General features: G+C 43.2%; 1 protein-coding gene across 1 annotated transcript; it reads left to right on the top strand.

Annotated features, from left to right (window-relative positions):
- The first annotated feature begins 402 nt into the window (after positions 1–402).
- On the top strand, positions 403–4958 carry LOC122945386 (protein kinase C theta type-like). Its single transcript, XM_044304459.1, has 5 exons — positions 403–645; positions 1845–2098; positions 2331–2393; positions 2553–3107; positions 4895–4958. Exons 1-5 carry the CDS (start codon positions 403–405, stop codon positions 4956–4958), a joined length of 1179 nt encoding a protein of 392 aa, XP_044160394.1.
- Positions 4959–19902: the final 14944 nt, after the last annotated feature.

Raw genomic sequence — 19902 nt, 5'->3', positions numbered from 1 at the left:
TGCTTCTGACAAACATTTATTATGTTTGACATCAGCAGCAAGTACAATCTCTGGTTTATTTCTCCACCTGGTTCATGTGAATTTCCGCACAACTGCAGAGTTTCTGTTGTGCTATGGGCACCTCTGCTACAGCAGACATAAAAGTCCCATCCCCTGTCCCATCTCTTAATAATACAGCACTAGAAGAAGCAGCCATGAATGTCTCCAATGTCTCCTCTGGACACCAGACCACCACTTCTGATGCCAACATCAGTGTATATAGCAGAGCAGGTCTATGGACCACTGGCAGCAGGTGCCACCGGAGGTTCCATGACCTCTGACCTCAAGTCACCTGCACACGACCAACTGCCATTCACTTTCAACTGTCAGCGGCAGCGACTGGACTGAACAGGAGCAGCGAACATGGCGTCTACTGGACACAGAGGAGACAGCGAGAAGAGAGAAGATGAGAAGAGGAAGAGGGAGGAAGACTGCGAAGACGGATCCAAGGAGATGAAGAAGAGGAGAGAAGATGACAGGATATTGGAGGATGAGGAGCCAAGGGCCGGAGGCAGCCAGGACCCCGTAACATCCAGCCCCTACCCCAAATTTAACATCAATCGCTTCACCTTCCATCAGGTGTTGGGTAGGGGCAGCTTTGGCATAGTAAGTTTTATAACTTCTTATTTCTTGCTATAGGGACAGTTATCCTAATTCTACATTATTTCCTGGGCAGCTAGATGCAATCTATTGTTTTCTGTTATCAGCCATTTCAGACTCCTAGGCTGCCAACTGTACATTTCTACATTAGGATGAGTGACAGGTTCCAGAAAATTCTCAGCCCCCATCTTCCCTTCTTTATATGTCATATCTCCAGTGCTCAGACCCTCCAGTAACATTATATCCATATGTGTGACTGGTATCCGCAGCTCCTTCTATAGCGCTGCCCTGTAATAAGCCTCCATATTAGGTCTAATCTGCCAGAAAGGGGGATTCCAGTGCTGGAGAGCTGATCTCAGGGGGTGAGGAGTTTGGGAGAAGTGCATTGTTGTTTACTTAGCCCATGTAGGCTACAATAAGGACATTGGGAGTCATTTATCAAACGGATGTAAAGCAAAACTGGCTTAGTTGTCCATAGCAACCGATCATAGTCCACCTTTCAATTTGGACAGCTCCTTTGGAAAATTAAAGGTTGAATCTGATTGGTTGCTATGGGCAACAAAGCCAGTACTACTTTACACTAGTTTGATAAATTACCCTAAATATATATATAAATATATATATATATATACAATTCAAGAAAATCCACTGCACTTCCTTAAGTAAAAGCGTGTAGTTTATTCACCAAATAACAATGTTTTGGTTCGCACAATGGAACCTTTTTCAAGCAGTGTGCGAACCGAAGCATTGTTATTTGGTGAATAAACTACACTCTTTTACTGAAGGAATTGGCACCCGCCATCATGGAACACTGCTGTGCTGTTCACACTTGTTGGATATATTGCTATATATATATACACACACACACATACACATATGCTTGTATTACATCCGTACTGCATCTAATGTGGATGTAGATCTGTAATAACATCCCCCATAATCCCACAGTCCTGCCTACAGCTTCCTCTAGTTATACCTATGAGGAATGGCAAAAGAGAAATCTCTATAACGTGTCCAAGAGCAGACACCACAATATATTTGCTCACTTTTGCACAGTTGTAGAGTATGGTTTTTACCTGACTGAAGACCACTTCCCTCACCCCTCTTTATTAGGCAGCTGAACAGCCAGAAACCTCTTGAGATAAATCCCCCATGTAATAAATGTAGAAGAATTGCCCTGTAACCACTTCCATTTGTTTCTTCAGGTGCTCCTGGCATCAGTTCCCCGCCGGAACACCTATGTGGCTATCAAAAGTATAAGAAAAACAGGGGACAATGCAGTAGCTTTAAGGAGAGAGCGACGGATACTCCTGGAGGCCCGAGACTGCCCATTCCTATGCCATCTCTATGCCGCACATCAGTCTCAGGAGCGGGCCTATTTCATCACAGAGTATCTGTCCGGCAGCAGCCTGGAGGCTTTAATCAAAATGTGCGGCTACTTGGACATCAACAATGTAAGGTGAGTAAATGACTGATCAGGAGACAGAAGGGCAAATACTGAAAATAAATAACTGGAGAATAGAAGGGGACATGACAGGTCAGATAGAGATCAATGTGGAGAATAGAGGGAATACAGGCTGCCATAAACAGCGTCTCTACTATGCTGGTGGTGACAGACAATTTGGTAATAACATGATATTACTAGAGATGGATTTCATGTCATTGACATTACATCTTGTTCGCTCCATCAGATTCTACACAGCAGAGATTGTATGTGGCCTCCAGTTCCTCCATGGACACAACATCGTCCACCGGTAAGAAGAACTTGCTCACATCACCCTATTTCCTTGTAATGATGGAAACAATGCACCCAGCTTTCCTAGAGTCCTGATATCCTATGTCTCCTGTATCACTGCTACATTGGACCCATCCACCATTCTCCTTTCTTCATGAGTCATCTTATTTCATTACAGAGACATAAAGCCAGAGAACATCATGCTGGATAAAGATGGACACATCCGCATCATAGACCTAGGGCTGGCCCAAGATGGTGTCACCTCCTCCAATAAGACCAGTGGAGTGACGGGTACACACTGTTTTATGGCCCCTGAGGTATTTGTCGGAATGGAGTATTACACAGCAGTTGACTGGTGGAGCCTGGGGATTGTAGTGTCCAGAATGTCATCAGGACGCTCCCCATTTTACTATGGCCCCATCAGGAAAGAGGCGTACAAATCCATCACCAGAGCCAAGCCATACATCCCATCTTGGTTGGACGCCGACGTGCAACATCTTATTAAAAAACTGCTGCGTAAAAACCCTGACAGGCGGCTGGGTGTCTATAAGAACATCAGACACCATCCATTCTTTAACAGCATTGTCTGGGAGGAACTGGAGGAGAGGAGAGCACAGCCGCCATGTGTACCATTCAGGGCAGCTCTGGAGAACAAATATCTGCAGTGGCCGAAGGATACAACACCACTTCACCCCGTGGCTGGATTCTCCTATGTGTCACCAAGCTTGGCCCGGTAAGATCCCTCTCCTTGCTTATGATGTCATGAGAACATGAGGTCCTATAGAATCCTTCCTCCCCTTACACTGATGATATAATGGAGACATTACTCATCAGTATGTTACTCCCTGTAGTGCAAAATATATGTAATACAGGTGACATTCTAATGACAAAGCAAGAGAAGACCAGGACCAGACCAGTATCAGCAAGTACTTGTAATGGTGGTGAATCCTCTAGTATCGTCTGGTCCATAATCTTCTAGTCCCTCCTGTACTTTGTTCTGATTGCTCCTGACAATTTCTATGTTTTTTTCTTAGGGTGATGAAAAGATCCAAATTGTGAAGGGATCCGTTACCATCTGGTGAGCACCCCCTGTACAAATCTATACATATATCTATATACCTATACATACTTAGGGCCCTTTCACACCTGCGTTATAGTCTTCCGGCATAGAGTTCCGTCGTCGGGGCTCTATGCCGGAAGAATACTGATCAGGATTATCCTAATGCATTCTGAATGGACAGTCCGTCCTTCAGGATGCATCAGGATGTCTTCCGTTCCGGAACGGAACGTTTTTTGGCCGCAGCAAATAGCGCAGCATGCTGCGCTTTTTGCTCCGGCCAAAAATCCGGAACACTTGCCGCAAGGCCGGATCCGGAATGAATGCCCATTGAAAGGCATTGATCCGGATCCGGCCTTAAGCTAAACGTCGTTTCGGCGCATTGCCGGATGCGACGTTTAGCTTTTTCTCAATGGTTACCATGGCTGCCGGGACGCTAAAGTCCCGGCAGCCATGGTAAACTGTAGTGGGGAGCGGGGAGCAGCATACTTACCATCCGTGCGGCTCCCGGGGCGCTCCAGAGTGACGTCAGGGCTCCCCAGGCGCATGGATGACGTGATCGCATGGATCACATGATCCATGCGCATGGGGCGCTCTGACGTCATTCTGGAGCGCCCCGGGAGCCGCACGGATGGTAAGTATGCTGCTCCCCCGTTCCCCACTACTACTATGGCAACCAGGACTTTAATAGCGTCCTGGGTGCCATAGTAACACTGAAAGCATTTTGAAGACGGATCCGTCTTCAAATGCTTTCAGTACACTTGCGTTTTTCCGGATCCGGCGTGTAATTCCGGCAAGCGGAGTACACGCCGGATCCGGACAACGCAAGTGTGAAAGAGGCCTTAGCTACATACACCTACCATGATACCCATACATTGTAACTACCTTTCACATACCTTTGAGACTTTATTAGAAAGAACATTTCTTTTAAAATATCAGAGGTCTCTGAGTCATCGTCTCCTGAGTTATATCTGCTTTTGGTAATTCTGGTTGACAACTATTATGGTCTTCATTATGACTCCCATATTTTCAAAATTCCTACTATAATCTCATAGTAAATATATATTTTGAGCCTTATTAAGAAATTCACACTTTTAGATATCAGGTAGACATTTGATCAGGATAAGGTTGCTTTCACATCAGTGCTATGTATTTCCGCTATTCTGCTCCTTTATAGAAGCAGAAGAACGATACTAAAGTAAGTGCTGGATTCAGCACCTAACTGACAGGAGTGGAGCCTAACAGATACCATTCACAAAAATGGGATCCATTTGGTTTCCATTCGGAAGAACACGTAGGACTTTTTCCTCAGCCATTTTTGGTGAACTCTATGATGTAGGCCTCAAATGGAGCCTCTGACGCAGAAGTGAATATAGCCTTTGTTGTCATGTTACACTAGTGACTTTTCTATATCCATAAATGGGTAAACCATAAAACTAACATTTCTCTCTTACGTCTTGCAGGATCAGCCCGTGCCTACTGCCCAGAGCTTTGTGCCTCCTGATACACATCTCTGCTGCTGTATAACACCTCGGCTTGCCTATAACATCCTCTCTATAACATCTTAATGCTGCTGATTTTCCATCATGTTGTTGCCCTGGACCTTGACTTGGCATCCTCCAATACCTGGCTGGCATCAGACTTCCCAACCTCCTGAAGACCTCCTGAAGACCCTCTACGCCCCAGGAATGGCCTGTGCTTGATTCCATCTGGCATTTGGTGAGTTCAGGAAAAACAGCCGCATATTGTATCCCTGGGGCAGATAGTAGTGATCTTACCGGAGCGGCTGTTATCCCTGAACTCACTGATTTCTTGTAACATTTCTGCACAGGCCTGGTAAGTAGCACACCTCACACACACAACAGTACACACATAGATAGATATAGGTATAGACGTATAGATACACATAATAGACACATAGATACAATATAGACACATAGATATAAGTATAGATACAAAGACACAAGTACAGACACAACTATAGACACATATATATATATAAGTATAGACACAGACAGATAGGACAAATAGATAGTGGCTTTGATCCTGGGACTTGTTCTGATCGCCATATTTGGGGTCGGGAAGGAATTTTTCCCCCTTGAGGATAATTGGCTTATTCCTCAAGGAGGTTTTTGCCTTCCTCAGGATCATCTCAGCCTTAAATAGGTTTAGTATTATAGATCTGCATAGTCACATATAAAAAATAATAATAAAAATGAAAAAAATATATCAATTAATAGCTAACATACAAATATTACAGTATTAGGGTAGTAAAAATTAATTTTAAATATATTGTTTTCTTTATACTAAGCAGGTTAGTTAGTGACTTTTGATCCTGGGATTTTTCTGATCGCCATATTTGGGGTCGGGAAGGAATTTTCCCCCCTTATAAAGAGGACAATTGGCTCATTCCTCAAGGAGGTTTTCGCCTTCCTCTGGACCAACAGTCTATAGATAGGTTTAGTTACATACATTCTACATATCACACTTTAATATACAGTAAATAGTACTAAAATATATTTATAAAATAAAAATTATTATCAAAATCAAATCTATAGAAATCAGATAGGTTAGTTAGTGACTTTTGATCCTGGGATTTTTCTGATCGCCATATTTGGGGTCGGGAAGGAATTTTCCCCCCTTATAAAGAGGACAATTGGCTCATTCCTCAAGGAGGTTTTCGCCTTCCTCTGGACCAACAGTCTATAGATAGGTTTAGTTACATACATTCTACATATCACACTTTAATATACAGTAAATAGTACTAAAATATATTTATAAAATAAAAATTATTATCAAAATCAAATCTATAGAAATCAGATAGGTTAGTTAGTGACTTTTGATCCTGGGATTTTTCTGATCGCCATATTTGGGGTCGGGAAGGAATTTTCCCCCCTTATAAAGAGGACAATTGGCTCATTCCTCAAGGGGGTTTTCGCCTTCCTCTGGATCAACAGCCTATTAATAGGTTTAGTTACATACATTTTACATATCACACTTTAATATACAGTACATAGTACTAAACTAGATTTATAATCTAAAATTTTATATTAAAATCAAATCTATAGAAATCACATAGGATAGACAATGGCTTTGATCTTGGGATTTATTCTGATCGCCATATTTGGGGTCGGGAAGGAATTTTCCCCCCTTACATGAGGATAATTGGCTCTTTTCCTCTTAGGGGTTTTGCCTTCCTCTGGATCAACTCAGCCTTAAAATCCCACCTCTTATAACTAGTAAAAATAAAATGTTAGTTTTTGCCCCCTCCCTTACATCTGTGTGTCCGTGTCTTTATTTCCATTAGATGCGTAGTCTTCTGATAAATGTGGTTAATGTCCCCAATGTTCTATTCCCCAAAAATCAAGACGTGCAGATTATGTGGAAAGTAATCCTATGGGACTCTGACTGTCCTACGTTGTCCCAGAAGCTATAGGGAAAATTACTGTAATTTTAGGAATCAGTTGGGGAAAGGTTTTGGTCACCTTAGCGAGCATAAATGAATTGGGCACTGTTCCCCTGTACTGCGTGTGCACAGATTGTCAAAGTGATACCGCACATAAGTAACACAGGGCTCTGTGCTTTCAGTGTAATGAGGGGAAATGGCGATACCCTTTATGTACTTCGATGGTGTCATTCTCATAGTAGAGTCCATAATTCACACCAGAGGATCAGCCTCTTCTAAGCTCTCCACTGCAAACAGCCAGCAAAAAGCATGTAAGCCGGCAGTCAGCGACATTAGAGATCGTCACAGGAGGAGATGTCTGTGCGGCAGGACAAGAGTGAGCAGATGGTGTCACACTAATGGTTGCTGGACCTGCTCACCTGTGAGCTACCACCTCCCCACTATCCACCAGTCATGGCATGGCAGCTAGAATATAAAGCTTCATTTATACATGAAGGTCTTTGTTTAATAGCATATGATATGCACATCTGGTTATGGTGTCTGTAATTCCACATCATTTTATATCCACAGCACCTCAGTTAGTATTCTCTTAACCCTCCCTCATGATCTCACTTCATATCTGGCATGGGCCTAGGAAGCTGCAGAAGATCATATTATTCCTCTTCATTTCAACATTGGTTGGACACTGGAGAAGAAGTGTAACAGCCTTCTTCACAAGCCTCCAAATATACTCAAGAAAGAACAAGATGGAGGTTGATGGTCATAATATGGAGTTCAGGGATCATTTGCCTGTGTGGGGTCCAGATGTTGCTCATAGAGGTCTTGTCTGTTATAATGCCGCCCCTTGCAGGCACAGATCGCACCTTGCTCCATGCACACTGCTCTCCTGCTTCCAGATTTTTTCCATTCTGTTCTTTATTTAAATCTATATCTGGGAAAGATGGATGACAACCAGAAATACTGCTATTATAGTCTCCAAGGGGTTGTCAGACACCTCGAGACTTTGCGCAATAACTTCATAAATTAATTTGTGCGGCAGGTGGGCGGCTCCATGACGTGATGGCGTGAAGACGTCACGTTGCGCTCTCCTCTCCTCCCCACCGCCTGGCTGCCCTGCTGAGTCGCTGGTGCCGGCATCTTCCACCCCCTCTTGCTGCCTCCTGGGTCGGTGTCTCTTCCGGGTTGGCGTTTGCATGCCGCGACTGTGGGCTCGAATGGCCTGAGCAGCGGTGGTGATCCTGCATCAGCCTTCTCCCGTCTGGCTGCCCTGCTGAATCGCTAATGCCGGCGTCTTCCACCCCCTCCTGCTGCCTCCTGGGTCGGTGTCTCTTCTGGGTTGGCGTTTGCATGCCGCGACTGTGGGCTCGAATGGCCTGAGCAGCGGTGGTGATCCTGCATCAGCCTTCTCCCGTCTGGCTGCCCTGCTGAATCGCTGATGCCGGCGTCTTCCACCCCCTCCTGCTGCCTCCTGGGTCGGTGTCTCTTCTGGGTTGGCGTTTGCATGCCGCGACTGTGGGCTCGAATGGCCTGAGCAGCGGTGGTGATCCTGCATCAGCCTTCTCCCCTCAGCTTCTCCTGCTGAGCGCTACCTTACTGCTGTGCTGCACCATCTGAGCTCGCTCCTGTGGTCAGCAGTGTTCTGGGAAGGCTCCTGCTGTCGTATGTTCCTGCTGCCGAAGCTTCCTATGCCGTTGTGACATCAGGGGGTGTGAGTGCCACCTTTGACTCTCTGGTCCTCTGGATCCCTCCGCCTGGTTCTTGCCTGTTGCCCTCCGCGCTTGTCCGCAGTCTGTGACCTTCAGAGGAGCGTCCCTCTCCCCTCTCCATTTGGGTGCCTGTGCACCAAGGGCGTAACTATCAGGGAAGCAGGGGAAGCAGCTGAAAGAAAGAAAACTCCTGTACGCAGTACTTTTTTTTGTCTGATAGAACAGATCTCAGAAATGGCTCAAACGGATGCCAAATGTGCATAACGGATGCAGCAGGATCCATTTGACACATCAGAAGAACGGAAATGTAAACGCTTCCTAATTATATTTGTTTTGAGCACACTTTTTTTGCATTTTTCTTGTAGTTATGGTAACAGACCTTTTATTGGCATTGTATAGTGTGTATAGCTGTAATATTGTGAAAGGCAGGAGCGTACCTATAGTGGAAGCAGGGGACGCAGCTACTGCGTGGCCTGAACTCAAAAGGGGCCCACTTGAGATGAGGACTAAATTGTAAAAGGGTCCCCACAATAGTATTATATACAGTGACATGATATGCAGTATATGTGTGGGAAACGGACGAAGTCGCAGCCGGGCCTGGTCTGAGTGAGTGATTTTAACTAGCTGCAGGACTGGGGCTTGCATAGGGGGAGGATGGGGGGGTTTGAAGAAGTTGCCCATGAGGGGGGGGGGGCCCATTCAATAATTTGGTGTGGGGCCCAGTCAGTTCTAGTTACGCCACTGCTGGGCACCATCATGCTGGTGCCGAAGATTGGTGAGATTGTTCCTTTACTCTCCCCCTCTACTAATATGAACTAACTGAGCAATGCAACTGAGCAACCAGTTAACTGTTAATTGTTCATTTACCAGCTAACTCGCTAACTCACTAACTATCTGGTAAAGGACGGTGATGTGTTTTTTCTGGTTACTGCACCTATAGAAACTGACGGATTCTGTGGGGGGGGGGGGGGAGGGAGGAAGAGAGGAAAATGGAAGAGAGAAAGGGGGAAGAAGAAGAAGGGGACGGCAACTAAAGCAAGTAGGAGCTCTGTGGAGCTTTCTGAAGGATCCACGGGGAGGAGGGAATGTACAGAGAAGAAGTCTCCAATTAAGGCAGCAGCATAGTAACATTGCGGGTACACCGTAGGAGGACGTTGAGCCCCAAACAGGACCTGCTCGCAGGTAGTATACTGTTAAGATCTAGAAGCAAGTCGATTTAAGAACGGGGCCAGGCTAACATACTTCTCCAGCTATCGCGAGTGACTATATGCAGAAAATGTGACTATATACAGGGCCCTATTAATATACTCTCTCAGCTATTGCATTTGAATATACACAGGAATATCTTTGATTGGCGGTTTTTATGTGAAGAACCGGGCTATATGATACATGGTTTTGAGTTCGGAGGTGCAAGGAGTGAGGGCTGAGCTAAGAGAGAACAGAGTTTTACGCATCCTGGTGCCCGGGAGTGAAACGGGAAGAAGAGAGAAGAGGATCAGGAGCTGAACTTTTTTTCTCTTCCTGCATTGCTGGACTTTTTTCCTTTTTTTTTCTTTTTTGCTGACTGTATTTGACGGTGAATACCAGGGTATATGTTAAGTTGTGGAATTTCTGCATATGGGAATTTTTTTGCTGCTGATTGTAAGTGCGTGTGGGGACTGTAGGGTGGCGCTGTATTTTATTGCAGTGGTTTGAGAATTGCTTGAACTGCGTCTTCCTTGGTACTACTTTCTGGGGAGGTCGCAGTAATGTCCCCAAAGGGTTTAAATAGAAAGTCTGTAGGTACCTCCTCGCCGGGAGGAGGAAAAGGTAATACTACCGTAACCGGTTTAGAAAAATACCTTAAATCCCCACCAAAAATTAAGAGCTCGTTACGGGGGAATAAGGAAAGTCAGAAGGAAGTGGGTGACCCACCGGTTTCTGTGGACAGGGGGGGGGGAGGGGGTGGATAGGTTAGGTAGTGGAGAAGGGATGGAGGAGAGAATAAATATAGTAGATGGGAAGTTGTTAGAAATTTTGGAAGCGGTGCAAAAATCGAATCATAGCCTAGAGGAGCTGACCCTCAAGATTGCGTCAGTATAGGTGGATCTCTCCTTTATAAAAGAGGATATGAATAAAGTCAGGGATAAGGTCAAAGAGCTGCAGATATCCACTGGAAGTATGAAAAAGGGTCTAGAAGGAGTTAAAAAAAGAGTGGAAGGGATGGATGGGGAAAAAAAGACCCTTCTAGATAGAATTACTACAATGGAAGACTTGTCTAGGAGATCAAACATTAGGTTAGTGGGATTCCCCGAGGGGTGGAGGGAGAGGACCCAACAGGGTTTATTCATCAGTGGCTACAGGATACTTTTAAAAATGAGGTTCTATCTCAGTGGTTTGTAGTAGAAAGAGCACATAGAATTCCGGGGAGACCTCCCCCAAAAGGGAGCCCACCTAGGGCAATTCTGGCCAAAATACAAAGCGGTAGGGAGAGAGATGTAATAATGAAAACTAAAAGGAAGATGCAATTAATTGAGTTTAATGGAAACAACATTGAGATATATCCAGAGTACTCCAGAGCAACACAGATAAAAAGGCGTGAGTTTAAAGAAGTTAAGAAGAGATTAGCGGCGGCTAATAAATTTTCTGTTATATACTGTTGATATGAGAAAAGAAACAGAATAAAGATAGGGATAGATTCTCGATAGGAATAAGGATAAATAGACATCAAATGCCTGTGAACGCTCTTGAATCTGTCAATGTTTATGTTATCTGTTCTTTCTTTTGTGTTTTTTTGCTTTCTGGAATTTTTTATGTGATGAAAATGAAAATAAAAACAATTTGTATATAAAAAATAAATAAAAAATTAATTAATTTGTGCTGTAAAAAAACATTTCCCGAACTCAGGTTTGGTTCCAAGGTGCTGACTGAAATGCAGCACCCCCTTTATTGTTTACCTGGCACAGTGCCATACATTTGATAGTGGTTGTGTCTGGAATTGCAGCTCAGTCTTTTTACAGTACCAGCTATTACCAAACATGGCATCATTATATAGATGATGAACTCAGTGATGTCACACTACAGAGATAGCACATACAGTGATGTCAAAGCATAATGATAATGCACATAGTGATGTCACATCCGAGGTACAATACACATGGTGAAATCACAGCTAAATGCTAAAGGGGTTAAACTCACCGGATAACGGTGCCTCAAGTCCAATGCTGTGGGTCCTGTAGGAACGGAAGCCATGACATCACATCCATGGATCACATGACTGCTTAGCTAATCATGATGATAGAATAAAAAGTAGAGGGGCACTCCTTAAATGGGAACAGAAAACGGCAGTCAGAATAAAATGTTATCTAAATAGATATTTAATATGAATCACACGCATCACATATAATATTTATATAAAAAACCACATCAATTAATTCAATAAAACAAAATAAAATGAACAGTGGGGTCCTAATTATAACACAGGAGTTCAGGGGTTCATGGGACACTGCCCACATGAACCCCGGAACTCTTGTGTTATAATTAGGACCCCACTGTTCATTTTATTTTGTTTTATTGAATTAATTGATGTGGTTTTTTATATAAATATTATATGTGATGCGTGTGATTCATATTAAATATCTATTTAGATAACATTTTATTCTGACAGCAGTTTTCTGTTCCCATTTAAGGAGTGCCCCTCTACTTTTTATTCTATTTTTGTCTACTATACGGTCTGGGTGGACCGAGAGGTGAGCACCCATTTCCATCCGGTCTATAGGTTGAGCCGCTGGTTTCCAATATCTGCTAATCATGATGATAGATGGTCAGGCGGCACTGCTGTTGTGGGTGCACGGTCCGCGGGTGTCCCCCAGGTACTTGATTAGAAGAAAGAACCGGCACTCCTTGCGATATAATTATCAGTATTTTATTCGCCACTCTTGGATAGAGGTGACGCGCGTTTCGGCACATGCAAATGCCTTTGTCAAACTCATGCAAACAGCAAGTGGCAATGAAATGAACATCAACATATGTTTAAATAGCCCGCCCCTCATCACATGATAGAAGCTTTCAAGTCATCTGATTCTGATGTCATGTTGGCAAGGCAACCAAAAGTATGTTTACTAACATCCAAGAGAAAGAAAATAGATGCGATCCTTCTGTATCATCGAGGATTGCTAAGTATCAGTTACACTGTGGAAACACATAGAAAATATGGAAACAAAAATGATTACCTATATCGAATATAAATGAATGGTTATTCGCAATAAATAATTCTTATGCATTCTCAAAGAAAACTGCTCACCGCGTACTCCCGATTCAACCCCTTGGGTGTCATCGTTTGTAGGCGGTGAATCCAATAGGCTTCACGCTTCAATAGTAACTCCACCCTATTGCCTCCCCTTCGAGGAGGTAGTACCTCCTCGATGATTTGAAACCTAAGTTGGGACACATTATGTTTTTGTTGCGAAAAATGCAGAGGAATCGGCAATAGTAAATTTTCATTGCGGATGGTCGATTTATGTTTAGCAAATCGATCCTTCATCCGCATTGTAGTTTCCCCTACGTAGCAGAGTCCACACGGACATTTCAGTAGGTATATAATATAGGAACTATTACACGTAAAATGGCCCTTACATGAATTTGTTCCCCGCTATGTGGGTGTGAAATACAAGGACCTTTTATTATACTAGAGCAGTGAATGCAGCTTAAACAAGAAAAGGTGCCCTTCTTGACGGTAGAGAATGTCATTTGTCGGGGGCCCTTTTTAACAGTGCCTATATCCGCTCTAATAATTTTGTCCTTTAAATTACTTGCCCGCTTGTAGCATCGCATCGGAATTCTGCGATCTGGGGATAAGACCTAGTTATAATGTTCCAATGCTTATTAATCACTGCCCTTATGCGATTAATCCAAGGATGGTACTGTATGACTAGGGGGAGTTTTTTTGAGATGTCGTACTCTGCTCTTCATTTCATTTCCACTTGCTGTTTGCATGAGTTTGACAAAGGCATTTGCATGTGCCAAAACACGCGTCACCTCTATCCAAGAGTTGCAAATAAAATACTGATAATTATATCGCAAGGAGTGCTTAGCTAATCATGTGATGTTCATGCACTAGTGACTGCTGATACCAGTGATTGGCTGAGTGGTCATGTGATCCATGAATGTGACATCATCTTTTCTGGTCTGATGGGGACCAGGAGCTCAGAGAACCGGACACACAGGTCTGCAACGGAGGGACATTAAACAGGTGAATTAAACTTCTTTCTTCAGTTTATGTGCTTGGCTGTTCCCCCGTAAAATTTTATAAAACATCAGGCAACCCCTTTAAAGGGATTTTCAAGACTCACGATTTCGATGACCTATTCTCAGGATAGGTCATTAATATCTAATCCGTGAGGATCTGACACTTCGAACCTCCACCAATCAGATGTTCTCTGCAGCCTCCAGTCCTGGAACGAGAAGTGTGAATGGAGAAGGAACCACAGAGCTGTTCATAGAACAAGAATTTGGCATGGGGGGAAGCATTTCAATTTTTTCCTTAGTCAGCATGAAGGCTATGTGCTTCCCTGGCCCTGTCCAGAAAGCACTGAGGGGAGGGGACCAAAGCTGAACTTTTGTACCAGGGCCCATGAGCCTTTGGCTACAACACTGACTATGACCAGTACACCATGAACAGATCTTTGGTTCCCTCTTCATTCACGTTCCAGTGCCGGAGACTGCAAGGAACAGCTGATTGGTGGAGGTTCGAGGTGTCGGACCCTCACTGATAGATCATCAATATTGGGTGCCTGGAAATCCCTTTTAACGCAGAAAAAATATCATAGTGCAAGTGTTATACACGGTTGACTACAATGTATCTTGGGCATTTATTGTGGGAAAGATAGGTGAGACCATCATCAATGTAATTTATTTAATATCATTTATATAGCACTATTATCAAAAACATAACAGTAACTAATGGATATCTAAAGGTGGGTTTACACAGCCCAATGGAGCAGGCAATTGTTGGGAAGCAAGCATTAAGGAGGGTTTACACGGGCCGAGCTAATGCCGATTGTTGGGAAGGAAGAGTTCCTTCCCAACAGTCGGATGTTCGTTCAGTGAAGGAGACAGCTGCATTTACATGCAGCGATCTCCTTCACAGTGTGAGGATGAGGGATCGCTATTGCGATCACTCATCTCTATACAGCTGCACTAGGCAGAAGATTCCTGTTTAGACTGCAAACACAACAGGATCACCCGATGAACAGGTATTTTGCTCATTCATCGGGTGATCGACAGAACATTTAGAAGGGCAGATAGTCAGATTGCCGAATATCGGGCAGTGTAAATCCACTTTTACTTTCCGACAATTACCTGCTAGTCAGTGGAGGTAAAGAGCTGCATTTATATGCAGTGATCACCTCCACTGTATGGGGATGATATGAATCTAATGTGCTGTGTGAACAGCGATCTGCTGCCCAGAAACAATAATCGAGGTGTCCGCTCCAACAATTATTTCACCCAATGAACGAGAGTTCCTCCCGTATTCAGTTTACATCGGCCGGTGTAATCAGGCCAGTGCAAACGAGTTCCAGTGGATGTTTTATCATCCATCAGCGCTCTCATTGCTTAAACATCAGGCAGTGAAATATCCCCTCTACAGTACAGTGTTACCAGACGACATACTAGTGCATTTTAATAAATTTAATTAACCCCTTAAGGACTCAGCCCTATTTCACCTTAAGGACTTGGCCATTTTTTGCTAATCTGACCAGTGTCAATTTAAGTGCTGATAACTTTAAAATGCTTTAACTTATCTAGGCCATTCTGAGACAGTTTTTTTGGGCACATATTGTACGTCATGACACTGGTAAAATGAAGTAGAAAACAACAACTTTTATTTATAAAAAAATTACCAAATTTACCCAAAATGTTAAAAAATTGCAAATTTCAAAGTTTCAACTTCTCTACTTCTATAATACATAGTAATACCTCCAAAAATTGTTATTACTTTACATTTACCATATGTCTACTTCATGCTTGGATCATTTTGGGAATTACATTTTATTTTTTTGGGATGTTACAAGGCTTAGAAGTTTAGAAGCAAATCTTTAAATTTTACAGACATTTTCAAAAACTCAATTTTTAGGGATCAGTTCAGGTCTGAAGTCAATTTGCGAGGCTTACATAATAGAAACCACCCAAAAATGACCCCATTCTATAAAACTACACCCCTCAAGGTATTTAAAACTGATTTTTACAAACTTTGTTAACCCTTTAGGTGTTCCACAAGAATTAATGGAAAATAGAGATACAATATCAAAATTTCACTTTTTTGGCAGATTTTTCATTTTAATAAAAAAAAATCCAGTTACAAAGCAAGGGTTAACAGCCAAACCAAACTCAATATTTATGGCCCTGATTCTGTAGTTTACAGAAACACCCCATATGTGGTTGTAAACTGCTGTACGGGCACACGGCAGGGCGCAGAAGGAAAGGAATGCCATACGGTTTTTGTAAGGCAGGTTTTGCTGGACAGTTTTTTTTGACACCATGTCCTATTTGAAGCCCCCCTGATGCACCCCTAGAGTAGAAACTCCAAAAAAGTGACCCCATTTTAGAAACTATGGAATAGGGTGGCAGTATTGTTGGTACTAGTTTAGGGTACATATGATTTTTGGTTGCTCTATATTACACTTTTTGTGAGGCACGGTAACAAGAAAAAGCTGTTTTGGCACCGTTTTTATTTTTTGTTATTTACAACATTCGTCTGTTACGGACGCTACGATACCTAATATGTATACTATTATTTTATTTATGTACGTTTTACACAATGATTTCATTTTTGAAGCAAAAAAATCATGTTTTAGTGTTTGCATAGTCTGAGAGCCATAATTTTTTCAGTTTTTGGGCGATTACCTTGGGTAGGTTATGATTTTTGCGGGATGAGATGACGGTTCGATTGGCACTATTTTGGGGTGCATGTGACTTTTTGATTGCTTGCTATTACACTTTTTGTGATGTAAGGTGACAAAAAATTGTTTATTTAGCACAGTTTTTATTTTTTACTGTGTTCATCTCAGGGGTTAGGTCATGTGATATTTTTATAAAGCAGGTCGATACGGACGCGGCGATAACTAATATGTATACTTTTTTTTATTTATGTAAGTTTTACACAATATCAGCTTTTTTAAAACAAAAAAAAAAGATATTTTAGTGTCTCCATATTCTGAGCCATAGCTTTTTTATTTTTTTAGCAATTGTCTCAGGTGGGGGCTCATTTTTTGCGGAATGAGGTGACTGTTAGATTGGTACTATTTTTGTGGGCAAATGCCTTTTTGATCGCTTGCTGTTGTACTTTTTGTGATGTAAGGTGACAAAAAAATAGTTTATTTAGCACAATTTTTATTTTTTTATTTTTTACAGTGTTCATCTGAGGGTTTAGGTCATGTGATATATTTATAGATCCGGTCGATACGGACACGGCGATACCTAATATGTATACTCCCCCCCCCCCTATTTTTCCCCATTCTTTTCTTACTTTATTTGGGGAAAATGACATTTTTGTTTATTTTTAAGTTTAAACTTTTAATTTTTTTGGTGAAAATTTTTAATTTTTCACCTTTTTTTCACTTTATTTTTAGTTCCACTTTGGGACTTGAACTTTTGGGGGTCTAATCCCCTTTACAATGCATTCTAATTCTTCTTTATTGGAATGCATTGGCTGTATGGGCAAGTTGCAACACTGAGAGGCATTGACAATTTGCAAAAGAGTTTGCTTCTACCCGAGCAAGCACTCTTTGGGGTAGATGAGGGGGAGGGTGACAGAGAGGAGGCTGTGGAAAGTGAGGTAGCTAGCTGGGTAACAGTTAGAAAGCGGGGTAGAGGGAAGAGTGCCAGAGAGGTTAGCCCTGATCTGACACACCCCAACAAGTTTACACGTTTGGCAGATGAGGGGGATGTCAGTCCAGGAATGGCACTGCCGCAGCCGGACACTTGCTCTGCCAGTCAGGGGAATGTCAGCTCCGGTAAGCAGGGGACCAGGAGAGCAGGGCAGGCCAGACAGGTGCTGGTAGTGGGAGACTCAATTATTAGGGGAACAGATCAGGAAATCTGTCACAAAGACCGTGATCGCCGAACAGTGTGCTGTCTTCCTGGTGCTAGAGTTCGACACATCGCGGATCGGGTTGACAGATTACTGGGAGGGGCTGGAGAAGATCCAGCGGTCATGGTCCATATCGGAACCAATGACAAAGTTAGGGGTAGGTGGAGAGTGCTTAAAAATGATTTTAGGGATTTAGGTCAAAAGCTTAGGGCAAGGACCTCAAAGGTAGTATTTTCCGAAATACTACCTGTACCACGGGCCACACAAGAAAGGCCGCGGGAGATTAGGGAGATTAACAAGTGGCTCAAGAACTGGTGTAGGAAGGAGGGGTTTGGGTTCCTGGAGAATTGGGCTGACTTCTCTGTCAGCTACAGGCTCTATCGTAGGGACTGGCTGCACCTCAATGGGGAAGGGGCAGCTGTGCTGGGGAGAAAGATGGCTAAAAGGTTGGAGGAGTGTTTAAACTAGGGACTGGGGGGGAGGGAAATTACATTATAGGAGGGGAAGATAGTGCAGATAGAGACCGGGGGCAAGGTAGTGGGACTGGGGGAGGAATGGAAGGAGGGACTAGAACAGTTTAGAAGGAAAGGTATAGGGTAAAAAATATACATAAACCTCTCAAATGTATGTATACTAATGCCAGAAGCCTGTCTAATAAAACTGGGGAACTGGAATTAGTGATGTGTGAGGAGGACTATGACATAGTGGGAATAACTGAGACATGGCTGGATGATAGCTATGACTGGGCAGTTAATGTACAGGGTTACAGTCTGTTTAAAATGGATCATCAAAACCGGAGAGGGGGAGGGGTCTGCCTTTATGTAAAGTCCTGTCTAAAGCCCACACTCCGCGAAGATATAAGTGAGGGACATGAACATGTGGAGTCACTGTGGGTAGAGATACATGGAGCTAAAAATAATAATAAATTACTAATAGGAGTTTACTATAAACCACCTAATATACCAGAGTCCACAGAAAATCTACTACTAAATGAGATAGACAAGGCGGCACATCATAATGAGGTGGTTATTATGGGGGACTTCAACTACCCAGATATAGACTGGGAAACTGAAACTTGTATATCTCATAAAGGAAACAGGTTCTTGGCAATAACCAAAGACAATTACCTCTCCCAACTGGTTCAGGACTAGTGATGTCCCGAACTATTCGCCGGCGAATAACTCCCGGCTAACATAGCTTGTTCGCGTTCGCCGCTGCAGGCGAACATATGCGATGTTCGGTCCGCCCCCTATACATTATCATTGAGTAAACGTTGACCTTCTACCTCACAGTCAGCAGACACATTCCAGCCAATCAGCAGCAGACCCTCCCACCTCCAGGACAGCATCCATTTTAGATTCATTCGGAATCTGCTTTCACAGAGAGAGGAGGGAGAGTGTAGCTGCTGCTGATTCAATAGGGAAAGCGTTAGCTAGGGCATTGTTCTGTGTCCACAGACTCATCTGCTGTAAGGACAGCATCCAGACAGCACCCCAAAAAGCTCTTTTTTTTTCCATATATATATATTGCAGTTGCCTGGCTGCCCGTGTGTAATAGGCTGCAGGCTCAGTCATAGACAGTACTGTGTGCACAGTGCACACCATTCATACAGGGTGTGACAGAAAATACCTTGCAGATAAAAAAAAAATTATATTTAATATTTTTCTGTGATCTAATCACATTTGCAAGCCCGTGTGTGTCAGGCGCCCACACATACTCTATTGTGTCCACTGGCTAGTGGCTGGTTTGGCCTGCACTCATACCGTTACAGGGTGTCATTCGCCCAAATACCTTTCAGAAAAAAAATATATATTTAAAATTTAACTGTGATCTAATCACATTAGCAAGCCCGTGTGTGTCAGGCCCCCACACACACTGTATTGTGTCCACTGGCTAGTGGCTGGTTCAGCCTGCACTCATACCGTTACAGGGTGTCATTCGCCCAAATACCTTTCAGAAAAAAAAAATCTATTTAAAATTTAACTGTGATCTAATCACATTTGCAAGCCCGTGTGTGTCAGGCACCCACACATACTGTATTGTGTCCACTGGCTAGTGGCTGGTTCGGCCTGCACTCATACCGTTACAGGGTGTCATTCGCCCAAATACCTTTCAGAAAAAAAAATTATATTTAAAATTTAACGGGGATCTAATCACATTTGCAAGCCCGTGTGTGTGTCAGGCCCCCACACATACTGTATTGTGTCCACTGGCTAGTGGCTAGGCCTGCACTTCATACCGTTACAGGGTGTCATTCACCCAAATACCTTTCAGAAGAAAAAAATACTA

This window comes from Bufo gargarizans, chromosome 8 (genome assembly GCF_014858855.1).
Source record: "Bufo gargarizans isolate SCDJY-AF-19 chromosome 8, ASM1485885v1, whole genome shotgun sequence".
NCBI classification, from domain to species: Eukaryota; Metazoa; Chordata; class Amphibia; order Anura; family Bufonidae; genus Bufo; species Bufo gargarizans.
Note: the sequence above shows the minus strand (reverse complement) of the source record. Positions and strands in the feature narration are given on the sequence as shown.